This window comes from Cyprinus carpio, chromosome A7, assembly GCF_018340385.1.
Source record: "Cyprinus carpio isolate SPL01 chromosome A7, ASM1834038v1, whole genome shotgun sequence".
NCBI lineage: Eukaryota > Metazoa > Chordata > Actinopteri > Cypriniformes > Cyprinidae > Cyprinus > Cyprinus carpio.
Genome location: NC_056578.1, coordinates 11,653,554 through 11,681,087, shown reverse-complemented (window position 1 = coordinate 11,681,087; position 27,534 = coordinate 11,653,554). Strand labels below are relative to the sequence as shown.

Below are 27,534 nucleotides of genomic sequence, written 5' to 3'. Positions count from 1 at the left end.
TTCTGGTGCAGAAGTATGATAAAGAACAATAAGAAACTAAATTCCCAAGATGGCTCAACAAATGCTATCACAATTAACAATGTCAACAAACAGGCTAATAGCCTGGCTCTCTTCTCTCAACCAAATGCCCCAAATAGGTAAGTGGAGACGTGTTTTAACACCATCCTATTACTCTGATTTTAGATCAGTTGTGATTTACTTCATGGTAGGAGTTGATCCAGATTCAGCGCTTAAGCATTACTTGTATCTGAAAATGTGTTGCTTAAAATGTTGGCTCTGAAAAAAAGACAGACAAGAAATGTTATTTGTGTTTGTCTCCCCTCGTACCGGGTTTAATTCACTAACCTGTCTGGATGTAAGATTTGTTGCGTTTTGTGTCCTGCTCATGTGCCTGTTTTTTGGTTGTCTAAATTTTATGTTGACAATAAATCAATTGACTTTCCAGAAGTACAAGGTAGAAGAACAACTTTTCAAATGGGTTTCAGTGATTACTTACCTACACTGCAAAAAAACAATACTTCTAAAAATCCTTAAAACAAGATAAATGTATTTAAAATATTACCGAGGCTTGTTTTCAGAGAATGTATCTTTAACATTAGTGTACTTTGTCTTGATTTTCACTTGCTTTTGTAAGTATTAAAAAGTTCAAGTTTCTTTTTTTTTCAGTGCAATAGGACAAAATTTACTTCTGTTCAAGACACAGTCTATGAAAAAAGTCTTAATGTTTTACGGTGTTGCTCAGTTACATGTAACTTGTTTTAATGATTTTCCATATTTTCACTGAAAAACAAGGCAAAAATACTCATTAAAGAATATGTATTTCTGCTGTGTAGTTCTATGAAATGAATTAGTATTAATTTGAATATGATCTGCAAAGTCTTTAAAAAGATTTTTTGGCAATGTCACATCAAATCAAATTTGCTGGTGAAGGCGTCTGTAATCATAGACTAGTCATGTCTGGTTTCATTCCTTTCGTGTGAGTCAGTATCCCCTGATAGCAATAGTCTAATTATATAATCCATCTTGTATTCATTTATAATGGTCCTTAGACCAACTAGCATGAAAAACAAGAAGCTCAAGGGGTTGGTTTTCGGCTGCCTGTAGGGACCAACACCTGTTGTGTTTGCAGTTTATTATGCAAAAGAATGTCATTATTATGTAAAAAATGCACTCTTGAACCTTTTATCTCAACATGAGGTTAGACAAGCCTGTAATATAATGTCAAAATCAGCCTGGTAATTGTTTTAATATATCTGAAGTACAGTGTAAAAACTGTTACCTTACGGATGATAATAGTTCTCTTTAAAATAAATGCAGATTTTGCCATGAAATTGGAAACATATTTAAGAACCCTCCCGTTCTTGCGAACTTCATAGCTTTACATTTTGGGCCTGGAATCATTCTCTTGATCACATGACTAGAGGATACTGTTGCTTACTTCATGTTGCTTTCCTCTTGTCACTCAGCCCAGATTAACACCGGTTCAGATAACATTACACATACAGGATCTCCCACATTAAACTGAATGAAAGACATGGTCAAAACAAAGAACCAACAATCAATCTTTTAATAAATCTAGGTTCTACATTTAATTTAAATCAGTATTTGCTATAAGGGCTACTTAAAAGTACCATTATTATGGACTGTTTGTTGCTTTGGTATGTTCCCCTCCATCCCCGGCTGAACCCACTAATTCTGTGGATGAAAGGATTTTGTTGTTCTCTCTCCAATTCAAATCCTTTTCTCCTCCCTTATTCTTCACGCTAACAATGGCTCTTCCTCTGCTGTCTGGGGCAGTGGCCATAAGTGCATTGCTCTCTAACACCAACAAACTCGGAACCTCTATGGATGAGCAATCTAACATTTAAAAGGTGAACAAATAAGGTTAACAAGGCTAAATTTAAATTACCAAAAAAGATCATTTTCAGTTTTGACTTAATTGCGTTTTTGACATTTTCTGTTGAGGATAGGAACATTAAGGATTTAATATGAATTCACTCTACTGACAGCATTTGTGGTATTACGTTATAAATATCTAAACATATTATACATTTATATAAAATGATTATATAAGTAAATAAATAAATAGTATTTACGCATATGGAGGGACAAGGCAATAAATAAAAATACACCGCTACAAGACAAACATTATATGTTTGAGCATGATATAACCACATGAACTACATGAACAGGACTGTTGAAATGTGAATGACTCCATTCACAATCATATCATTAATGAACAACCAGCTCATCTTTGAGCTGGGCTTTTGACATTGACATTTGCACATAATAGTTATGTGGGACTGTGGCGAGACTGTCTGGAGAAACCCACAGTGTGTTCTCTGTGGCATTCTTGTAAATTCCAGCACCTCCATTATGCTCAGACTGATATGCCATTTCCATCCCAACACAGCTCATCTTTCATTTGTAAATCATTTGTTTTATTTGTCATTGTTCTCATCATCATCATTGCAGAAATATCATTATTAACCTCAATATTTTTAATCGTGCATATCACTCTCTGTGTCATTGTGATCATCAAAAACTGCATTTTCTTTATACTCGTCTTGATAACAAACAAATTTGGAATTTAAAGATAATCATGACACCATGATCATGCCATCAACCATGCTGAATGATGACCTTCACTGCATCAGTTAGCTGCTAGCTGACTATCAATTTAATGATGAAATGTAAGCGAAGATATCTTCTAAAAATGATTACGTGGACTGTTGTAGTACAGAAGGTGACAATCTGCTGTCGCTTCCCTGACATCTGATCGAGTCCGGTGATATAGCCTGGAAAATAAAGCTGTGATTATGATCCCAAAGCTTGATGAAACGATTTATGACGCTGATTTGTTTGTTCTGGAAGTAGTCACAGCCACAGGCTTATGCCATTGATTGAACGTTGACAAAAATACCAGGCAGAGTTGTGCACAGACATTTTGAGGGGCAGGGGCTCAAGTGAAAAAAAAGGGCACTTCTCATATTTATTTAAATTTTTTCTAAACAAAATGTTAAATATATTAGGGGCGCGCGTTATTGACAAAAAATGTATCTCAATATTCTCTGGGATTTCATCGTTAACGATAATTAGACAATATTTTGCTGAATGTGTTATTGTGCTGTCTACCGTGGACAGCTGACTCCTAAAGTTTTTGATATTCTGCATATTCTGTGCAGTGATCAGTACACAGTAGTAATAGAAATGAGTCTTTTTCAATACGTTAAAATTGATTTTTACCTTTTATAGGCATTTTTTATAAAAGTGTGCATCATCCTTTCAGTAAAATTCTTAATTTGAATCAGTCAATTAGAACAATAAGTCATTTGGGCTGTTACCAAGCAAATTAAATCAGTATTGACAAAATTAATCTTTGCAGTGCAAAGAAAACACAGAAGCTGCATTAGAAGTGGCATTAGATGCATTTACACACTGTTTAATGAATGTATTTAACCTGCAGTTACAAATGCATTAATACCGTTTTGATATTTTAAACATAAAACGTTGAATACTGATATTTGAAATTATTTTAAAAAAATGAAAAGATACTTTAAATGTGAAATTAAAACTGTCAGCAGGTGCCAGCAAGTCACTGTTAATAAGTGAGTCATTGCGATTGAACCGAATCATTAAAATTGTTGATTCATTCAGGAACAAAACCGCGTCATGTTGCTCAGAGACGCAAATTGGAACTATATTTGTTGGCAAAATAGAGCAAAAACAGTCAATATTGTGTCTAAACCTTAAGTGTCTTAATATTAAATTGTTGTTTCTTAAACTGATGTATAAAATCAAGTTCACATTTGTAATCATGCTGCTTTTTCGGTCTTCGCGTGATACTGATTAACTATATACATATACATTTCTGCACCTATATCTCGAATTTTGTGATCATTCTAAATTCATTTTAATAAAATGAATCATGCAGTGAAAGAACGCGCACAGGTCTGACCTATAAGACTTCCTCTTGCCTTAGCTAAACTTTATGGTAGCTCTCATGAGTCATGGATGTTAGCAAGAAAAATTAACTATATTTGTCTTTTGGATAATTAGCTGTAAATTCGAGGCACGGGCAGCTTAGTCCTTTATTCGTCACACCTCCACACCAAAACTAAAGGGATGGAGACTGGAGAGCCTCACTTCTGCGGCTCTCTGCCTGTCTGTGATGCGCATGTGCCGATCATTGTGTGCTGCACTGCTGTGCTGCGGAAGGAGAAAGGCATCGGAACTCAACAGTGTCTCAAATTTCCCAACCGACCTGGTATTTAGATTTTTTATTTTTTTTAACAGGGAAAGCTGTGCGCAAACAGAAAACAGACACGCGCACATATATTCATCTATTTAAAAAATAAATAAAAGCAAAACTCCATAAAAAAGGCACTTTTTCTGGAGAAAGAAAAAGGGCAGGTGCTTAAGCAACCTTTGATGCCTGCACGTGCCTGACACCAGGACATTATGGTTTCTTTTGACCCTTTTCTATGTATGCTTTATTTCGTTGTATAAATCATCATCAGGCTGCTAAAAAAAGGCAATATTTGAAGTGACTGCCATTTACAAGCGAGATAAATATTAATATCTATTTTAAAGGCAAAAAAAAAAAATTAAAAATGTTTTGGTTGTTTGGAATAATTAAGATATTTAATTCCTAAATTTGACCTGTAGTGTTTGTTTCTATTGCCGTGTAACTATTGCATAGAATTCTGGAGGTTACCTGTAAGGAAAATCAGCTGACATGAAGTCAAACCAACGATAAATACAAGGATGAAAGTCTGACCAGACTATTCTGAACACCTTGGCAAGATTTATTGGCTGAATTAGATGTGTTAATCATAGTCTCATGGCACTAGCTGTTAGCAGAAACTGAATACTAATAAATTTCATGATGTTCCTTTTCATCTTTCACACTGGACAGAGTGACATTAGCATGTCAAAAGTTACAACAAGCTTGGAAAAAAGTAACATTTTATCATACTAAAAATGAATTCACTTACAGTTTATACATCTATGATACCATAGAATCAGTGAATATGTTCTTAGCACATGCTGGAATAAACTTGACTCTTGGCCTTGGTTCAGTTTTAATGCCATAAGGACCATAGATAGGCAGTAGTGGATATCTATATCTGGGCCCCTTAACAAGATTTATGGGTTCCTCCTTCAGAAGGTTACATATGTTTTTGGATGTGTTTAATGGGCATGCATGGTCTACAGTGATTCTGTGTGTGCAAGTTAAGAGCTTGTTGCCCTAACAGTACTAGGGATGGACATTCCAAGCAAAAATAATATTCGAAAATTGTAGGGTATTATTCGATTATAATTCGAAAATTGCACCCCTCCCCCGCATGCACACAGAAACACCCATAAACAGAGAGAGAGGGAGAGAGACGGGATTCACGCTTTCAATCTGTATGATAAACTGTTTAATTCAGAAGATAGGCTACCTTAAATCAAGACATATAATGATTGTAACATGCTGTAACATATTAATATAATAAACACAACTGAATGATGGCGCTTATTAACATAACAGTCCGTCGATTAGCATAAATAAACTGCTCATAAGGCTAGGACATTTCCATTAAAAAAATGGAAACCATAAAGGGAATAGACACACGATGAGAGGAAAAATATAATTCAATATCTTCTGTCGCAATTATATCGTTCGATAATTATACTGTATATAAACTGCAGGCATCAGGGAGCCGTTATTAATATGCAGGGCATTGAAATCGCTTATGAATGCGCGCTTGTTTTTTACTTTTACTTTCAAGATTCCCGATACATGTACAGGCAGCACTCAGCAGTATTTACCACACATTTTACAAGATTAGAGTCTTTACAGTCATCTCTCTTTACTCTGTTTTTGTGGTATGTGAAATGTTATGTAGCTACTGTAATGTAACAGGCTACTGTTAGCAAGAGGCTAACCACTTCCCTTTAGTGGCTCCCCTAGAACGTGTTATTTGTTTTCCGCACCTTTCTGAACACGGATTGAGCCACAACTCAGTCAGGAGTCTACAGAGAACTCCTCCCAAGTTACTGTAACCGTTATAAACTACGCGAGTCTTTTTTTTAATGCCATGCAAGTCTACAGTGTGCATGAGACAATGGGTTCTTTTGTTTTTGACAACTTTTAGGTGCGTTATTGGCAGCGCCACCCTCTTCTTACATGAACACGTCACCACCGCATCAGCAGGGAAAACATGGGGAGATTTTTTTAAAACAATAATCGCACAACCTATTCGATATTCTATAATTAAATCAACTAATCGAATATTTGAATATCGTGACCCACTCCTATACAGTACCACTGTAAGCACACATTGTCTTATAGTACAGGCATAAAGAATGTTTGTAAAGCATAATATTGGATATACAAGATGTCCAAAGAATGTAACATTTTTAGAAGTAATGCAGCACTGACCGTTCCATTAACTGTCCAGAAACTCTTGAACCCTGTGTAAGGTAATTCAGAGAAGCTATGCTGATTTAAAGTCCCAAAACTCAAGTGCAAATACAGGGGGTTCACAGCTTACCTATTGGTCTATGACTTGCTTACTTACAGCAACTTTATATTACTTTGATAGGAATTCGATGCCCAATTTCCACAAGTTGATATGATTCTTTAGGGTCTTAATGGAAAGTCTGTAACATAGTTTGATTAAAATTTACCCAGTACCCTGTCAAAAACAGCTCTTTTCAGACCACATCCTTTGAATGTTAATGAGCTCTGCTGACCCCGCCCCTCTCTTCCGAGCCGCTCTCAGAGAGACTGTTTACTTAAGCCGCATTCATCGTGAAACTTGCTAATTAGCACATTATTAGGAAAGGCGATTTGAAAAGATTTTTTAAAAAACCTTATTCTCACTTCTTCTGTGGGTGAAGCTGAATGTCTTGCACGAACATAGACGCATTTATGTAGATTAGGGGCGCATTCCCTTTAAAAACAAACGAAATCCACTGCATCTTCAGCTGCTCAGATGTCGGGAGTAAATTACAACTGCTTTGTTCATTATTACATCCAACAACAAAACACCTCAATCGCTTAGGAGTCCTTCTTGTCTATATCTGCTCCAGTGGTGAAACAATGGCGGACTGATGATAGCTTACTCAGGGCGGGTCTAAGGTAAAACACCAGGGCTGCGTTCAGCCCCGACAAAACGTTGCAAAACGTTTTTTAAACGGAAACGGTGGCGTGTTGAACACCCTGTTGTGATGACGCAAGCGTTGCAACTATGGCAGCTGAGAAGGCCATTCTCTGTGTTCTTTTTGAAGAATTTTCGGAGCCTGATGATATTGATATAAATACTTGTTTAATACTGCAAAGTACCCTCGATGTTACAGTCACTGCCCTTGCCGTCCAGAATGAAAGAGAACATCTTACCAAATTCTGACTGAAAACACATCTATTTTATCTCCTGGTAGCTAATCAATTCTAATTTAAATTATTTTATTTCTAGTTCTTAATTTTTAAATACCTTGTATTAATTATCATTCTCATTTTTTGTAAAGCACTTCATTACCACTGTGTATGAAATTTGGTATATAAATAAACTTGCCTTGCAATGAAGTTAAAAATATAAACAACTACATCATCATGGTGATATGCTATATTTTACTATAAAACTCTTACGGCAAACATGTCTTCTAATGTCTTCAATTGTTGCATATACCGAGCTGCAGCGGACACATTTGTAAACTACTTTACTAGGACCCATTGTGCGAGGTGTCTCTTTAATACCGCGTGGTTTATATACATGCTGCCGCTGATTGGGCCGACATTTCTGACACACCCACCAAACAAGAGAAAACGCATCTCAAACCCGTTGCACACCGTTGCACACCGTTTCCAGGAAACGTGTCGTTCAACCCGGAAAACGTAGCAAAACGTTGCGCACCGGTGTGAGCTTGAACGTGCCCCAGTCCAGTCTGTGCTGAAACGCTACTGTCAATCAAACTGTCGTGGGAGGGGCCTTTGTCTGTGTGATGTTACACAGAAAGTCATCTGAGATCGGCTCGATTTGAGAAATGGGTAAAGATTTGAGTAGATTAAAAAAAAAAACACTGGGTGGATTTTTATCATTAAAGGGTGGTTGTGTACACATACTGCCAACACACATTTCAGTTCAAACAACTTGTAAAAGTGCATGTAGCATCCGATGACCCCTTTAAAATGATTAACCTATAAAATATGAAATATATTTTATTCAAAATCAAAAATATGTATTTTCTGAGAGATTTTATAGAAACCATCATAGCTTGAAACACATGAACCTGGAACAGGCTTTGGAAGAAAAGGAGTTAGATGAGGACAGCTCAAATGAGGAGCAAGCTGTTTTCAGTTACAGCAGAAAAGATGGTGAACATATCTGAGGACACTGTTACCACAAAAAGCCTCGCCAGCACAATTCTGAAATATGGCTGTGGGAGAAGGTTAAAGGGGATGTGTTTGTATGAGGGTGTGTAAGTGTTTATCTGTGTGTGTCTTTACTCTGAAATAGAAGGTGCCAAGAAGCTGAAAGAACTAATTTCAGATGGGGTGACGAGACCATAGCCCACTTGAATTGAATATGGAAACATTAACCAGCACATTTGAGCTAACCAACAGATATCCATAAGAAATCATGCTGTGAGAGTATGTTCTTTCATACTGACTACTAAACCAAATCAGTAACATTAATTTTTCATTAATATAATCTTTTTTTTTTTCAGTTTTTTTTTTTTCAGTTTTACATTGATATAACCATTTATTTGGATGGTGTGAGGGTGAGTAAATTTTCATGACTGAAGCAAATGATTTATGACTCAAAAATCCATGTCTCCAGATGTTGCAAATCTTTGGGTGATCTATTCCATTAAGTCAAGTCAAGTCAAGTCACCTTTATTTATATAATGCTTTATACAATACAGATTGTGTCGAAAATAGTGTCAATAATGCAAGAGGACAATAACAAACAGTAAATTTTTCAGTTAAGGTCAGTTCATTGATGATTTAGTGATGTCATCATCCAGTTCAGCTCTCTTTCAATAGTGTCTATACAATCAAGCCGACAATACTGCCAGAAATTAAGCATCCCCAACTAAGCAAGCCAAAGGGAACAGTGGCAAAGAACCATCGGTGACAGAAATGGAGAAACAAAATCTTGGGAGAAACAAGGCTCAGTCTCCTCTGGCCAGACAAAAACAGCATAGTGTGGTTTAATTCCAGGCTGCAACACAGGTCAGATTGTGCAGAGGACTGGTCTGGTTCCCCTGGTCTTGTCCCGATGGCCATCTAGACTATAATGCACTATGAGCTCGCTCAAGTACTGAGGAGCTAAACCATTTAAGTTTGAATGTTGCCCTGGTGGCCTGTATACAGTAGCCAGTGCAAACGTCACCAGGGATCTATCATTAAATGTCTCTATGTGCTGAGAATGAACTGAATTCTCTGATGTGAGGTGGCTAGCAGGTGATCAGTTTAGCCAGTCTGTCTGCTTCCTGACCTGGGCCCAAATTAGTCAAGTACAAACTCTAAGACTCTAAGACTAAGCGATACACCGAAATCTGCTTTTCATATTAAAATGTATAATAATAACCTTCAAAATAATACAGGCGGTACAATAGAAAGCCACATGATGAATCAGAATTTGTTGCAAGTGGCCTGTCCATAATACACGGCCTATAGTCACGTATAGATGGTGCACAGTGTCACACACACAAAGACAAACAGTGACATGAACATTAATATTCTTAGACATACAGCCATGCAGCTATTTTTATTTAAATAATAAATTAATATAATAAACAGCTTGCACAATATATAATGTAAATGATTCTATGATCTGACACAGTAAACTTAGACATCTAAAATAAGACCCAGCGGGTTACATGCAAACTGCAAATACTTGTAGCCTGAGCTCCATCTGCCATGAGGACATTATGTTATCATGTTATCATGACCTTTTAAGAACTGAAGTTCTTCTGGGAGAGTCTGTCCTGTAACGCTGAGTGGCAGGTATTCCCCCAACCCCTGGAGGCCATTTATTCTCGTTAGTTATCTGTTAACGGGACCCCTCACTGTCCACATCATTTGTCCTGCCAGACAAGACAAACTGTGTCATGCCAGCTGCCGATAATGTAGCTACAGTATGTGCAAAGTTGTTGTCCAAAGTTGTCCACAATAATGCTTGAAGGGGTAGGGATGAAAAGGGTGAAAGTTTATCTAAGTCTCAGGCTCTTGCTTGAAGTGCAAACTACACCTTTCATCATGTCTCTTTTTCTTTCTGCCGCTCATGTCTGAGTGTTTGCAGTGCGGCCAGCTCTCTCTCCCTTTGTGTCCAAACTGTTATTGGTTGAAATTGGCCCCTGGAGCTTGAATGTTTTTGGTCTGTCACTATGCTGGATTTGGACATAAACCAGGGCCAGTAAGAAAGATATGGAGAAGAAAAGAGGGACAAAGGATAACTTAGATGAGCGATAGGATTAGAAGCAAGTGTGAAAGTAATATTCTCTTCTGTGTCTTTCACTACAATTAACTGTTTACTGCTGAGTCTCTGAAAAGCATTAGAAAGCTAAATAGATTGTAGAAAACATTGGTGTCAATCACTTCTACAGTCCACTTACTGTATAATGTTTCTGGGAAGCAGAGCCCAGACTCATTCTCTTCTGCCCAGTAGATTAGCATGTGGTCAAGCACATTAAATACTCAGGATGTGAGTTTGGGATTGCCAAACTGATGTAATAGAGAATTTGATTCATTTATGGCCATAAAAAAATTCCCAACTGAGTAGCATTACTAACCTACATTACTGTTGAAATCAAAAGTTTATATATATTTTTGAAAGAAGTCTCCTATGCTCACCATGGCAGCACTTGTTTGATCTAAAATACAATTGTGGTGGCAAGTTTCTATTTCCATAAATGTATGAGACAAAAGTCTTTAGAATGTTTATTTTTTATTGCAAAAAAAGTTCAACAGTCATATAGTCATGCAAGCTGACTGCAGAGTGCGACCCTGAATAACACTCTGACTCCGTATTTATATCCTTATCAAACCAGGATGCTTCTATCTCATCCAGTCATAATACACATTCAACATATGTCTATTTAAGGTATCCAACAATTATGTCCCCTAGATGTGTTACTAAGCATTAAATGCAAATTATTTTCTAAGAATCTAGGTATAAAATAGCATTTCTCATCTGACACTTGTCTTGCACACACACACACACACACACAAACATTTCCTGTTATCTCTCAGCTCATTGAAAACTCAAGCAAACTGAAGCAAACTGAAAGCACTCAGAGACAGTCTAAAGAACACTCTTTAGTACAGTGAAGCAAATAATACAGAAAATAAAATTTCATCCAAAACAATAAAAAAGTAATATTGTGACATACTATTACAATGTATATAACGGTAAATAAAATACTTAAATACTTTTTAATATATTTTAAAATGTAGTTTATTCCTATGAAGGCATTAATGATGAACACGAACAATCAGGAATCATTTTAATAAGCTGATTTTGTGCTCAAATAACATTTCTTACTATTATAAATATTGAAAACAGTTGTTCTGCTTAATATTTTTTTGGGAAACCGTGATAAAAAATTTTATGATTTACAGAAAGTACATGAAATAGATCTGTGTTACAGAAATCTCTAGAGGTTCACATTCTCACACATGATAATATGGGAATGACAGCATGCTAGGGCTTACTGTATGTATAAGTTGTTGTGTGTGATGTTTGACGTCATCAGCCACATAACACAGCTACTCTGGGCTATTTAAAGGAATATCATCTGAAGCGATGGCCAGAGAGGGATCAGGGTGTTTCCTTACAGCACTAAAAAATACAAAACAAAAAGCACCTAATTTGTATAAGCAGTAATGTTCCATTAAAGCTAATGGCTTTCTGTTAAAGTGATTAAAATAAGATTTAGTCTATTGCTCAGATAAGACATTATGAGCTTGTTTAATTTAACATTAAGTATTAAAAAAAAGCATCTTAAAAAAACTGAGCTAAAAATATTCACGGACAGGAAAAGAAAACATTGTTTATTCGTATCTAAATGTTTGGCAATGGTCAAAAATAATATGTTACATGACATCACCTGGGTTAAATAAAGCTGCTTGCCAGTCTAGATATTACTCTTTCAGTCATGACATTATCAGCATCACAAGCCAAACTAATTCTAAAGGTAAGAAGCAGATTATGAATTAGTTAGAGCTGAAAATCAACAATGTAGTCGATGCAATGTTTCTTGCAAATCATGCTAATACATCAGTGATATCATACCAGATGTCCTCAAATAGTCTAATTAACAATCAAATAAATATACCTAATAATAGAAATCTAAATCTTGTTTGATTACTTTTTCTTCATGTTAGTTTGCCAACATCTCTGACCTCGTCTAGAGGATTAGAAGAACATCAACATGCAGCAGTTCTGTCGAAATATTACTCAGACATTAGTCGGAGTATTTAGTATTTAAAAGTTAAACATTTTTGAAACAAAACATTTTTTGGAATTAAGACACAGTGGGTTAGTTTCATTCATTCAAGTATAAGTGTGAAGTGACGTGTGGCGAAATATGGAGACCCAAATTCGGAATTTGTGCTTTGCATTTAACCCATCCAAGTGCACACACACACACACCGTGAACACACACCCGGAGCAGTGGGTAGCCATGTGCTGCAGCACCCAGGGAGCAGTTGGGGGTTCGGTGCCTTGGGTCTCACCTCAGTCCTAGTATTGAGGGTGGAAGAGAGCGCTGGTCATTCCCTCCCCCACCGACAAGCGTAGGACCAGCATGTGACCAGCTTAAACCAGCTCAAACCAGCAGTCATGCTTCAGAACCTACCTAACCAGCACATGCTGTTTTTTAGGCCACGAATGCCTCATAAGTTCACAAAAGTATTTATAAGGAGCCAAAAATATAATTTTACAACAGAAATGTGTACTCAAGTAAAGTACGAACTCCACAAAACTAAGCCTAAATATAGCAATCAAGTACAATTAATAACTACTTACAGCTGCTTTGTTATACACAAGGTGAACCATGACGTCATCAATCACACATTATTAAAAATGCGCTAAAATATAGAGATAAAAATATATAGCTTCATTGAAGAATATGAGGCGTGAAATGTTTTAAAATAATAGACAATGGCAACAAAATTAAAAAGAAAAATGGGGTGTTTAGTACATTACACAGTGGAGAAAAGAATTTTTTTTAAAAAAACAATTTAAGACATATCATTAAAGATAGTAAAAGAGTTAAAAACAGACGTTTTTAAAGTTTTTTTTTGTACTTCGACAACTGGATCAGTGAAAGGTATTGCACAAATCTTTCATGAAAACAAAAAAAGAGAGGTCTGGGTGAATATTTGCATCTGTAAATTTTTGAGACAGGGAAGTGAAGTGTTTGTAGGCCCTGATCTTTGCCTGAAAGAAGAGTCAAAAATGAAAACACTGCCATCTCCTGGAGATCCCTGAAGGAAAACGATCCCCTCCCTGCTGTTTACAAGAAACGACGTAAAAACGGTCTCTTTTTCCTATTATGCCAAAAGTGCGCCAGTCTCGTTAAATAATTAGTTTTTACGTCAGAAGTGAAGGACTGAACGTGTTCCGTGCATAGACTGTGTGGTATCGTGTCACAAGAGTTCGGGTTTGATTGGTTTTCCTGACTCGTGATTCCACTCTTGAATCGTTTGATCACGCCTGAGACGCGAGCCGAGCCGAGTCAACCGACAGTTCCCAGAAAGTGGAGCGCGCTCCTCGTCGGATTTCCTCAGTAAGATTTTGCACATTAAAATACCAGGTATGTTATTGTAGTGCATCTTCACCGTGTTATGAACACTTTTAGTGTAAATGTGGTAATTTATTTGTGGAATAAAATCATTTTTCCTTCGACGTGGACTGAGATCGTAGTAAACTATACACGGGGCGAAGCAGCAGAGCCAGAGGCCTGCATGTAACGTTATCGGGTTGATTTCAGGACCGATCTGCCCATCAGATCACTCCTATCGCGTGTATTTAAACATTACTTTCGTTTTGTATGAGGTACACTGGCCAAAAACATAATGTTACCACCCTATACAGACTATAACGCTTCCATTAAAACGATCGACGCTCGATCGGGCGATGTATGCGGTTTCGTAACGGAAGCGTTATAGATTATTGTTTGGGTATAAAGCCTCACTATCGATTGGTCAGCTGTTCAGTCACGACAAACATGATTTTTTTGAAAGTTGTGTACACGATATTGCCTGATTTATGCCCTTCATTTGCAGTACACGTGCTCTTATTTTGTCAAGAGGGGAACCGAAGCAGATTTTGGGGTTAAAATATCATCTCGTGTTTTTGTCTCGCTCTTTTTAATGACCGGAAGAGTAACTTACCTCCGTTTAGTGTCCAGAGGTTGACGTCTAAAACAGGTTTAGGCCTGCTATCAGAATTGGCTGCTGTGTGAGGCGGTCTGTTGCTGTTCAGTGGACATTTTGTGTTCAGTCACTGGATGCGGCCTCACGTCTGAGTTTCGTTTTGCAGTAAATGTTCCCATTAAAACACTTCCTGCGGGATAATGACAGAAAGTGCAATCCAAAACCCAGTGGGTTTAGGGTTTCAGATGGAGGTTTGATGATGCAGTTTTGCATGCGTTCTATTAAATTCCGATATCTGTTAAATTCAGGTATGCTACATTTAAATTGTATATGCATGTTATGCATCAATCAGTTAAAAGAATTCTAAAGTCAAAATCAAAATTGACCTCATTTACTTAATGCATAATATTGGTCTTTATATGCGGTTTTTTAGTGCACGTTATTCATGAGGGGGGAAAAAGGTTTTATAATATTTCAACAAAAAGTAGTCGATCCATTACTGAAATGCATACCTGGTGAATCTTTAATTTTTATTTTTTTATGAAATTGTGACATAGAATTAAAATGGGTGGTGATTTCTGTTTCCTGTTGATTTTTCTGACACTTTTTCTGTTGGAAAGACTTGACGTAGAGAGAGATTAATTGTAGGGCTACACCACTCGCATCTTTATTTTATTTGATCTGGACTGTGTGTCCCAAAAACACTATATGCCTAAGTAGATCATAGAGAGCATTAAAAAAAGCAGCCCTGGTTGCAGGTTTGGCAAATCTTCGAAACAAAACCAGGCCAAATCAGTGCTCAAATCTAGCCCAATCTTGTTCCAGGGGAAATTGACTGTCAAAATGGTGTTCGGGGTCAAAACCACCCTAATAAGCCCCTTTCACACTGCACGTTGGTCCCGGAAAATTGCTGGATCACCTTCTGTGTGAACGCAAACACGTCCCGGGATTGATTCCAGGATCGATCCCGGGTTGGGGACCTAGTAGCGTTGCCGGGTTCAGTCCCGGAACGAGCTCTGTGTGAACAAAAGCCAGAACTGCCGTAAAGGGTGTGTCGTAGTGATGACGCGCGTTATCGCGCGACTCTTTTAGCGGGTGTTTTGAAGGCAGATCAACGTTCGCAACGAAAAAATATGTGCCAACTGTAATGAAGCAGAGATCAGTTAGCTCCTCACTATCCACGCGGAAGCTGAGATCATTCACCAGCTTAAGTGAAAGTTAACGTGCCTAGCGTTTTCGACTCGTACATTACACGTCACACCCTGATGTCACGTGTCATTACGGGACCTTTACGGGTTGTGTGTGAACGCATGCATAATTACGGGAAATCACTGGCAGTGTGAAAGGGGCAAAATCTAGTGACGTGGGAACAATTGCCTGGACACATTACCCGTGTATTTTCCGGAATCGCAGTGTGAAAGGGGATTTAGAAATAGCGTTCCAGGGAAGTAGGATGGACTAAAAAAAAAAAAAAACACACCCGCGGCAACAGTATAAAAATGGCATAGTTTCGCAGGAGAGCTGCGGACTTGGCAACACTGCCTGGTTGCTTAGTTAATTTTTTTTTTAACAAGTATATTCTTAGTCTCTATTTTTTCATTGATATGTTCATGAAGAGGAGTCACATTAGTGATCTTTGACAGGGATGGACAAGATCAAGACTCTAATTATATCAAACCAACATTAATGTAAAATGCTGAAGTACTGCTCACAGATTATTAATAAATTAGTTTTTTAATATCTATAAATTAACAGTCCGGCCTATCATGTTGTTCAGTTTTGAGGCATGTTTGTCCCTCCCTGTTTACATTCAGGCGATAAAAGACCCCTACTAAAACTCATGCATGAAAGTTGTGTGAAGATACTCCTAAACTGTGATGATATTTTCCTTGGTCTCTCTTGTCCTTGCTTGCTGTTTTTTCCTCTTCAGTGAAGACATGGAAACCTGTTTAAAACCCTAGAGGCTGGAGATTTGAGAGTGTGTTACAGAAGGGGAAAATGGTCACAACCCGTTTTGCCATTTCTGTGTGAAGACGACAAGCCAATAACCCTTTCTGTTTTTTTTTTTTTTCCTTAATTTTTCCAGCTTTTCATTGTTCTTGGAAAGTTGTGTGCCCCCTGTTGCATTGAGGCATTTTGGGAGTCTGCCGCTTTTAGGCCCTGTCTCCCTCCAGCTGGGACAGATAAAGACTCAGTTGGCACTGCACCAGCTGAATGCAATTGCTGGCACAAGCGTCACCCCGCCTGCAATTGCTTCACCTGCTTTGACCTTGCTCCACTTGCTTAAGGTCACCATGTCACATCCATTATATAATCCCCGTGGAGGGCGGTTCCCCAGTGGTCAGAGACCCGTTGTGCCTGGCCAGTTTGGTCTTGGGTCACAGCCTCGAATGGAGCTGGGGGCAGCCCGTCTTGGCCCAGATTCCATATCCAGTTCTCACGGGGGATTGATGGTCAACCAGCCCTTCTCACTGGGACAGCGCCAGTCGCAGATTTCCCCCGATCTCGAAGTCGCCATAGATCGGAACCTTCGGGGAGCCCGCGAGGAAGTTCGCCTTCTCACTCAAATGCTCCAGCAGCCCAAAAAAGCAGATCCCCGTATGAGAGGGGATACAAGGGATGAAGTGATTTCCTCCGGGAGCGGCTTTTCAGGGACTTCACGATCTGATGAGGTGGACTGGTCCACATACCAAGCCCCAGGCAAGCTCTTCACGTCTCCAGGTTTGGATCGTCCTTCCAGTTCTTCACAGCTGTTCAAGTCTACGGGATTTGGTGGAGGATCAAGTGGTTTGGACAGCCAGCGACCACCAGGACAGCGGCCTTCACGCTACACCTCTGAAAGTGCCAGCAGCATCCTAGCAAGTTTTGGACTCTCGAATGAGGACCTAGAACTTCTAAGCCACTATCCAGATGATCAGCTGACCCCTGACAACCTACCGTTTATTTTACGAGACATCCGAATGCGTAAAGCGAAGAGGGACGTTGATGCGAGATCTGAATACAGCAAAGTCATTGACTATGGACATTCTAGTAAATTTGGCTATCACGAGGAGAGCCCGGATAGCTATGCAAGTGAACACCTGCCTAAAGAGTCACCAAAGTATGTGAGGGAGGTCTCTGGACCACCCTTCAGTGGCATGGACATCAAAAAACATCCTCAGCCGTGTCAACCAGCTCCAGGCCCTGTACAAGTTCCAAAGCTTCAGAAACCTCCACTTGTAGATCCGAGACCCACTAAGATGATTCCAGCGAGACCATCTGCTTCCCAGCCTATTCTGCCACCTTCCAGTCGACCTCCGTCGCAGATTCCACCTCTACTTGGTGTTCTTCCTTTGATGAGCGTTGACAGTATCTCCAGAGGTCCGAATCCTAACTGGATCCCATTCCTTTCACCTCCAATCAGTGTGCCCACCACGAAGAGGCTTCCAACTCCGACCATGATGAACGATTACTCAGCAGCTACTCCAAGAATCTTTCCTCATACATGCTCTCTATGTAACATTGAATGTATCCAGATTAAGGTGAGTATCTTCTTACCCAGTAGTGCCTCATTTGAAAGCTTTTTTTGTTTGTTTTTTTTATGTAAAGGGTTTCACTTACTGTTTCATTCTTTTAAATGTGTTGGTGAACTTTGAGCTAAAACTGTACTAAATTTGACTATGAAATAAAATGTCAGAAACCTGTAATGAAATTTTAATGGTTGTTAACTTAAATTGCTCATTAATTGTGCAGTTGCCTCAGTGTGGGTTAAGAGAAAATTGCCAATAATTTGATGTAAATAGAGTAGATAATAACTGGCTGCTCTTGACTACTTCAAGCCAATTCCAGTTTCAGAAGGACATTTATCAGTCAGTTTACTGGGAACCTGAGGAAAGCCCGATGAAAAACCATTTTGTTGAAACCTAGTTTAAGACTTTGGACTGGCTGAAAAAAATACTGTACCTGTTGTGAAGGCAGACCTGATGACTTTCCACAATGCTGAAGACAAAAGGCAGATGGCGATCTCCATCTTCGTAATACCTGAAGCAACGCTTTGGATTTTTCATGTCGGAAAAAGTTTTGTCTTCAAAAATCATGGACTTTTTATTCTAATGAACCGATAGTGGATTTAACAAGCTTTATCATGTCTCATATTTGGACTTCTGGTATTTCTCTTTTCTTTTTTTGAAAGTTTTTAGCTCTCTATTCAAAATTTTGTGGATCTATTTTTTTATTTATTTTTTATTTTGCACAATTTAAGACACTGAACAAGTATTTATTAAAGCAAAAACATTGATAATTAAAGCTTTTTGTTTGTTAACAGGACTGGCTTGAACATCAGAACACAAATCTTCACATTGAGAGTTGTAGACGTCTTAGGAAACAGTGAGTGTTTTTTAGAATTGGCTTCTATTGCTCAAGATTTCCACTGGAAAATTTCTCATTTGTATTTTGTTATTATAGATATCCTGACTGGAATGTTGAGGCTGTCTCTGTTTCAAGGTAAATCCCTACCATATCCAATCATGGACATTTAGATCTAGAAATAGAATTAACCTAATGTTAAGATGTTAAGAAAATTGCCCTGAAACTGTGTCACTCATCCACAGACCTGAGCCCAAATCAGAACACAGCAGCTCAAAGCGGCACACCCGATCGCACTCGTACTCCAGATCCCCCAGCCCGAAGCGGCACCATGACTCCTCAAGCCGTCGTAAACGATCGCGTTCACGCTCCCGCTCCCGAAGCCCTAGAAAGTACCGGCGTTCCAGAAGTCACAGCCGGTCCCCCCCTAGGAAATCTCGAGTCAGTCCTTACAGACGGAGGTCCCGTAGTCCACCATCTCAGCGGTCAAGGTCTCCAGTTTACAGTAGGCGCTCTCCGGTACGCCATTCAAGCCCCCGGCGGAGCAGCCCCTCCCGTCAGCAGAGATCTAGCAGTAGTGAACGACTGGCCATGAAACTCATGTCTTCAAGTAAGATCTTTCATTGCAATGCTTTTACAATGAAATATACGGTTTGCTTTCAAATCACTGTACTAATGCAGGAAGTTCTTTTCTTGCCCACAGCTGAGCTTTCCTCAATCACAGACAGTAATACTTTGAAGGCTGTGGTGAAATCCTTGGCACCAGCCCTGCTTGCTGAGCTAGCAAAGAAGAAAAGTAGTTCCACTACTTCCTCGTCAAAGGCAAGCAGTGGCAGCAGTAGTTGGAAACGGCCTTCCCCTCCTAAGAGAGCTGAGTACTCCAAGTCAAGCAGAACCTTCACCTCAAAGTCCTCCGGCACTCCAAAGGTACATCCTCATATTGCAGTAAAGGCTGTTTGTTTCTCTGTTACTTTGGCTTTGAGGTCATTGTATTGTTGTATTTCTATCACAGCCTTACACTCTATTTGTGGCGGCACTCCCCCGCCCCCATAATACATATATATGCAAATTCATTTTCTGCCAGCAGGAGGCGCTTTAAGAGCGGGAGAGATACAGGATTCTCCGGTAAAGGCTGCAAAGCAGCGCTGAGCTCACAAACGCTGCCTTATCAAGCATTACATGCTAAATTAAATGAAAATGAAATCGAAATTTTTCTAAATACAATCGGTTTCCTTCTGAAATACAGTGATATAAAAACACCCCCATTGGTTTTTGATTTTGAAACGTGCAGTGCTCATGTTTATTCAATGAAGTCAAAGCCTTTTGGAAAATCTATTTGTGGCGGTCAGTTTTGATATTGTGGCGGCCCGCCACAAATAAATCAATGTGTGGGAAACCCTGTATCAGGGTCATTAGAAAACATCGATGAATGTAGGTTACTGTGTATGAAATCTAATTGCTATCTTTCTTTGTTTCTGCATGTTGTGGCCAAGACCCAATGATGCCCCTGGCACATCTTGTTTGTTGAGGCTCATGCAAATTCCTCATGGGACTACAAGCAAAGAACTGAATGATGCCATTGAACCTTTTGGCAAGATTTATACTGCCATCCTCCTCAAGGCGATTAATGAGGTAAAAATAACATTTACCATTTGTTTTATTTATTTTGCTTTGATTTTTGAATGTACAGCACAGTGCAGGTAAAACTTACTTTTTAATGCTAATGTAATGCAAATATGTGCATTTGAATTGTAGTTTGTGTAGCTGTTGCAAACATCTGTGGTTCTTACTCTCTTCAGGCCTCAGTGTGTATGGAGAGAGAGGAGGATGCCAAAGCTTTGCTCAACTGTAAGAACCTGACAATTCATGGACAGGTTATTAAGGTCTGCATGGAGAAGGTATGTTTGACTCTTTGTCAAGTCACCTTACAGATGAACCATACCTAGCCCTGACATTAAATCCAATTTGTGCATTTTTGTAGGATGCAAGAAATGATGATGGGAGAAAATCTGTTAAGACCGAAAAACCTGTTAAGAAGTAAGTTCAAAGTTGCAGTGGCTTTGCAGTCTATCTAGAAATAACTGTTGATTTTTTTTATATATATCCTATTTTTGAGTTATACATAAAAGCATTATTTACACACATAACAAAAGGTTATGTAAATGCATTTGTGTTTCATTACAGAAAAGAGGTGACTACAACAAAACCAACCCAATCAGCAAAAGTAAAGAGTGCAAACCCAGTGAAGGCACCCGAGTCAGCTAAAGCTAAAGAGGCGACAGGTTTCAAGACATCTCAAGTAATTAAGGGAAAACCAAGCAACCCCAACAAGGCGTCTCAAGTAACCAAGGGAAAATCCAGTGTCCCCAAAAAGACTGTACAGACAGCTAAAGCTAAACTCCCTGCTAAGGGTTCAGGTAAGTTAATACATTTTCATCTGTAATTGTTCTCACGGTCATGCAGGATAATCTCTATAACTTTTGCTTGTATAATTTGACAGAGACAGCAGTTGTCAAGAAGTTAGTAAAGAAGGTATGTCATTATGTTCTCCCTCCAAACTGTTTTTTCTTTATTGATTCCACATGTAAAAACATTCAGTTTGTTAAACAACATCTACTTATGTTCTCTCTCTTTAACTACAGGAAATACCCTGGAGAAAAAATATTGTTGAGATTACGAATCTTCCAGAGGAAGGGGTTACTGAGGAGGACCTCATCAACCTTGCTAAACCATATGGCTTCAATGCAACTCCTGTCATAGCATTCACTCAACAAAAGGTAAAAATATTAGGAAATTACATTCAAAAATCCTTGATTTTAAAAATGAGTTGATGGCTTTTTAAAAAAATCTTATTACATTGTTATATTAATGTTTATTATTTTTTAATTTTTTGTATTTACTTTAACAGTATGTATATTTGCTTTTTTTTTTTAGGCCTATCTGCAGATGCCCAGCACAGAAGCAGTTGAAGCAATGGTAAAGGCCTACTCTGAGACACCAGCTAAGGTGCAAGACAAAGAGATTACCATCAAGATGATGATGCAACCTGTGGACCTGAACTACACTGTGAGTGTGCTCTTCATCTCTGTCAAGTTATGCATAGAAAAAAATATATATAAATGTCCAAGAACATTTTATGTATGTTTTGGTACTTAAACTAAATGTATTAAACATTTCTGTGTTCTCACCTCAAAATGCAACAGTAATGAACACTCTCTGTTGTCTATCAAAGAGAGAGTGAATTATGTCTCAAGTACATTTATACTTGCTTCATTAATACTATTGACTGATTCAATCTTTTTTTATCTTTATCTGCCCAAAGGAGTCAGTATTCAGAGTACTTGTGGGCATTGAGAAATCGCCTGTAAGTAAATGACACAAAGATTACACTAAATTAAAATAAAATTGAATATCCTGTATCATGTCTCAGACTCTCTTTTTTCCCTCCTGACTGCAGGAAATCGTTACTTTGCCAGAACGCCTTCTCATTGTTAGTAATGTGCCAAAAACACTTGGGGCAATCAAGGAAGTAGAGACCATAATTCAACGCTATGGTGGCTTCAAGAAAGTTTTGCCTCTGAATGGCAGGGTAAGCTACTCAAATTCAACTTCTATATTAATTAAACAATCTTAATTTTACTTTTACTTGCATAATATCTTTACAGAGAATCAGGAAAAACAGTATTATAGTGATTATAAACAAACATTCATCTTCCATTTTATTAAATCTACTTTCTTCTATTAAAGGGAAATGTGGCTTAGCTGACTGTTGCGTTATTGTTTTATTTTCTTTCAATCTCAGATTATTTTTGAAATGGAGAGTGCTGCCAACGCCAGGGCTATCTTCAGTCGCTTCCTCAAGTTTCGATGTGTGGTCCAGAACAATACCCTTAACTTCCAACTAGCCAAACCAGTCAAGGTAGTTTCACCTCATCACCTCAGTTCTTTTTCAGAGGCAATTAATTAAAAATTCAACTAACCATGTTGTCATTTATTTTAACAGCTAAAAAAGAAGCCAGTAGCAAAAGGGTAAGAGGGAAGAAATTAAATATTTTGCTTTTATTCTATACAAAGGGTTCTGGAAATGTCTAAATTTTCTCTCTCATGTTTAACTCTCCTCTTAGAGCGAACCCTCCTGGTACAACAGCAGCGACAACAAAAAAAACTAATACCGTCAAAGCTCAGAAGCCAGTGGCTGTGGCAGCAGCTTCTGCTGCATCTACTGCAGATCCACCTGTCACAAAAGACAAAACTCCCAAAACTGATGCTATTATTGTGGCTAAAGCAGAGGAAAGTATTGGTACAAGCAATAATGAAGTATGTTTGGAAGAGAGTGTTGGTGAAGGAAAGGTGAATGCTGATACAGCTGCAACTAAAGTTACTGCAGTTCCCAAAGACCTTACAGTTGCTAATGGAGAAACCGCTACTCCTGAGAATAAAGCAAAGAAGGATACACAAGCTGTTAATGAAACTGTCATGGGGACCCTTGAGACTGAATCTGTGAAAAAAGAGCGTGAAGCTGGATCCTCAGTTCCCATGACAGAATCTAAGAGTGAGAACAAGGAGCTAGAAACTGGATCCTCTGTTCCCTCTTCAGAATCTGCTGTTTCAGCTGAGTCAGGGAAAGCAGAGATTAAAGTTGAATCATCTGTCTCTGCTTTAGAATCTGCTGTTTCAGTTGAATCTCCAAACAACAAACATGAATTGGGATCCTCTGTTCCTGCTACAGAATCTGGAAAAACAGAGCTTGAAGTTGCATCCGCTGTTTCCACTTCAGAATCTGAAGTTTCAGTTGAGTCTGGGAAAACAAAGCCTGATATTGCATCCTCAGTTCCCTCAGGAGAATGTGCTGTTCCAGTGGATTCTGCAAAAGCAGGGCATGAATTGGCTTCCTCGGAAACTTCCATTTTAGCAGACACAACCGATCAGACAGGGACTTCGCTCAAGAAAAATGATCAGAGTGTGCTGCAGTCTGAAGATGTCCCCAAAGAATTGCTTCCTACATCTGTGGAAGAAGGCAAAATTGACAGTGAAATGTTAGAAGACGACAATAATGTTGAGTCTAAGTCACAAATGGAGATTGTCGCTTCAACTGTTAGCAGTGAGGAAACCGCAGTAGAGGCCATGGAGACCCAGAGTCCAGAAGAATCTACCAAAGGCACTGATGTGAAAGAGGAAGTTTTGGAAACGCATGAGCTCAAGATAGAAAATGAGGGCCAAGCCAGTGACTTGAGACCAACTGAACCTTTAGAGATGGACATCAATCCTCAGTCTAATAATCAAACTGAACCTGCTGAAGAGCATGTCCCTGTAGCTGTTGCCTCTGACTCTGTTCCACCCTTTGATCCTGCCTCTGACCTACCCTCCACTTCTGATCAAACTGTCAGTAATTCATCTGTCACAGTTACACGTGCCTCAAACAGTCCCCAAATGGTGCATGAGCCCTTCCAGATTGATGATAATTCTCTGGACTTTCCTCCGGTTACACAGGAGATTTTGAAGGCCCTTGAATTAGCTGTCCATCAGTGTCGCTTACAGTCTTCATTAAAACGTGCTGAAGAAGAAGCCAGACAGAAGGCAGAAATGGAGAAAAAAGCTGCAGAGAAGAAAACCACAAAAGGTCCATCAAGCTCAAAGAGGCCTGCTCAAGCGACTAAGAAAACCACTCAAGCTGAGAGCAAAAAGATTCAGGCCGAGAAAGAGAAAAAGTCTCAGAACTCAGTGTCCAGGAGCAAACCTGTGGACACCTCATCCCCAGAGAAGGAGCCTACATCTAGGCACAGGAGCAGGGGTAGTAATTCAGAGGAAGATGGCCCTAGCACCAGGCGTGGGGGATATTCAGGGTCCTCCTCCTCCCGGAGGAGCAGGCGGGAATCCAGCCCTCCATCAAAGCGCTCAAGCCCCCCATCAAAGCGTTCAAGGGGGCATGATGTTGATCGCAGGGTGAGGTGTACTAACTATAATATATGGCTATTGTTTTAAGATGTTTGAAATGATACCTTGATGTTTCTGTTTTTCTCATTCACTTTCTTAATCATTCTGAAATTTTAATTTTTTCGCTTGATTTATTTGCTTTTTTATAGAGTCATAGTAAAAACTCACAGCCTTCAAGAAGTCACTCAAAAACAAAGACAGCTGAAAAGGTACGTTTCAACATTTAACATGTTTGCAGTCTAATAAATGAAGCTAGGGATTGCTGATTAAGAATTTATGCTTTCCAGGAAAAAGATGAGGAACTGTTTCCATTTAACATTGATGAGTTTGTGACTGTTGATGAAGTCGGGGATGATGCAGAGGACACTGCGGTCTCAGATACTGAGTCTCCAGCCAAGGACGAGAAGATCCAGGACAAACCCGATTCCCACTCCATAGTCTCTCCTATTGCAGAGTCTGGTCCAGCTGAAAAAACAAAACTAACTGACACGATAATTGCTTCTGAGATTGGAAAACCTGAAGTTATTGAATGTGAGGATAAAATGGAAGCCAAGACTGAAGAAACCACACCAGCTGCAGAAGTTGTTGCATCTCCAAAACCAGAAAAGCAAGAGCTTAAGGAAGAGAGTGCTGATAAACCGCTGGGAACAGAAATGATGGAAACCGTTGTGCTTAAGAACGAGACAACAGAGCCTTGTACTGTAGCAGAAACTGCTTCAGCAGAGATGGACAGCAATGTTGAGACCCTTTTAACCATGAAAGAACACCATGGCATTGGGGCCTTGGATGAATTTGAGCCAAGTCAGTCAGTTTCTTCCTCTCCTTCAAAGAAGGAAGGCTGTCCACCAACTTCTGCAGAAACTTTAGAGAAATCAGAAGATGTCCATCCCGAGGAGCCTGAAACCTCTGCCCCAGTGATGGACAAAAAAGATGAGGCAACTGTGAACTCTGAAATTCCATCCCAAGATGCAATGGTCACTCTTGATGAGGTCAGTGAGGGTGAGGAAGATTTTCTTGATGAAACAAATGAGGAACAGCATTCGAAGGCTGATGAAGTGCCTGAGACGCTTGTAATGGTTGATGAGGTTGGAGATGATGAAACGGGGGGTGAAGAATACCAGTTGGACAAAGAACTTCAAGGCCTTGTCACATTGGATGAGATTGTTGATGAAGAGGAGGAGTTTGATTCATTCAATCCTGAGGTTGGTTTTTTTTTTTTTTTTTGTTGCTGTCCCCCAAATTGTGTTCAAAACACTCATTAAGGCTACATTGGTTTGGTTTAGATCTTGTAGGTTGACATGACCTCTTCTTTGTCTTTCCAGGCTCTTGTAACCCTTGATGAGGCTAAGGGTGATGATGAGGAGATTGAGGAAGTGGAGCATAGTGAAGACAAGCCAAGCACCACAACAGCAATCATACCAGAGGAGGCGGAGAAATCACCAAGCCAAGAAGAGGATGCCTGTGACCTTGAAGAGCTCCGCAAGATGAACTTTGTAACCGTGGATGAAGTAGGGGACGAGGAAGAGGAACAACCGCCCAGTGAAGATGTCAAAGAGGAGAAACAAGTTAAAAAGAAAGCTACAAGGGCCAAAAAGAGAACACGCCAGACCCCAGGTGAGTAAAAGAGAGAAAGCAGAGTTTCCTTCTCGATAAACACTCTCGATAAGATGAGATGTATTTCTAAGTGTAAGCACTATTGTCTCCTTTTGCTCTCTGTAGTGAGGAGATCCACAAGAGGTCAAAGAGGGTCCACAAAGAGTCCTGTAGACGCAGAGGAGCCCGAGACAAATGCGGAGTGTGAACCAGAGGCAGCTGAGAGTCCTCCTTCAGCCGTCGAATCCATGGATCTCGATGTTAAGCCAGAACTGCAAAAGGCTGAAACCTTGAAAGTTCCAGATTCATCGGCTGCAGTGGTCACTGCAGAGGTCTTTTCAGGGTCAGAAGAGGACAAGGCGAGAGCTAACGATAGTGACAACTCTGCAAAGACAGAAAGTGATACTGTCGACACACCAGTCTCTGACAGAAAATCCACAATCAAAGGTGTTTAATCTCATTGATGGTTATTTAGCATTTGTTGGTGCCAGTGTTCTTACCTATTGCTTTCTTCCGTTTTCATTTGCAGAAGAGTCCAAGCAAAGGCGGGAGATTGAGCCGACACAGGAACCAGAGGCTAAGAAGGCCCCTGTGATTGAAGACTTCACATTGCCCCCGTTTAACCCAGACAATCCCATTGGTAAGAGATCCACTAGGAATTATGCAAACATCAGTTAAACCAATCTATTGGCTTTATATTAAAAAAAAAATCTTTGTTAATACTGTAAACAATGGCTAAATCAAATGCATTCTCCAAGTAAAGTTATCTTTAATGTTGTTTTTTTTTTTATATATGTTTCATAGGGGTTGACTTTGTGGTGCCCAAGACGGGTTTCTTCTGCAGACTCTGCTCTTTATTCTATGGCAATGAGGAAACTGCTAAGAAAAGTCACTGTAGTAGCTTAAAGCATTACCAGAACATGGAGGTACAAGTTATGATTTAATTCTGAATGTCAGTTTCTTACCGGTTTAAAATACTGGTACCTTTTTAAATTAAAGTACTGTTCTTATTCAAGACTGAACACATCTATTTATACAGTTTATACTTTTTCTCTCTTCTCTAGAAATACTACAAGAAGCTCCAGTCTCAGAAGCAGGGTGGCTGCTCAACACTGACAACGCCCAGTCATATTTCTGCTTCTGAATAGCCCCTATTAAGAGTTTTTTCCTTTGTATTAATGTTAACAGATGGGTCCAGTTGTTTTGTTGTAAAGGTTTATTATAATTTTTCTTGTTTAGAATGAAATACATTGGCTCATGCTAAATAAAGATTACATATAATCAGA

At 39.1% G+C, this 27,534-nt stretch overlaps 1 protein-coding gene across 2 annotated transcripts; it reads left to right on the top strand.

Annotated features, from left to right (window-relative positions):
- LOC109094016 (zinc finger protein 638-like) lies at positions 1–27,534 on the top strand. Of its 2 annotated transcripts, none has more exons than XM_042759648.1 (25): positions 1–137; positions 16,464–17,898; positions 18,681–18,742; positions 18,821–18,859; positions 18,967–19,331; positions 19,425–19,648; positions 20,210–20,353; positions 20,521–20,619; positions 20,703–20,758; positions 20,906–21,138; positions 21,222–21,253; positions 21,364–21,498; positions 21,656–21,787; positions 22,044–22,085; positions 22,179–22,310; positions 22,524–22,640; positions 22,725–22,750; positions 22,846–24,664; positions 24,805–24,864; positions 24,943–25,857; positions 25,978–26,269; positions 26,375–26,695; positions 26,778–26,888; positions 27,053–27,174; positions 27,313–27,534. In XM_042759648.1, the coding sequence occupies exons 1-25, from the start codon at positions 16–18 to the stop codon at positions 27,394–27,396; spliced, it is 7,119 nt and encodes a 2,372-aa protein (XP_042615582.1). In that variant the 5' UTR covers positions 1–15; the 3' UTR covers positions 27,397–27,534. The 2 variants fall into 2 exon arrangements, with proteins under 2 accessions (XP_042615582.1, XP_018963234.2); XM_019107689.2 differs by lacking the exon at positions 1–137 and adding an exon at positions 13,579–13,815.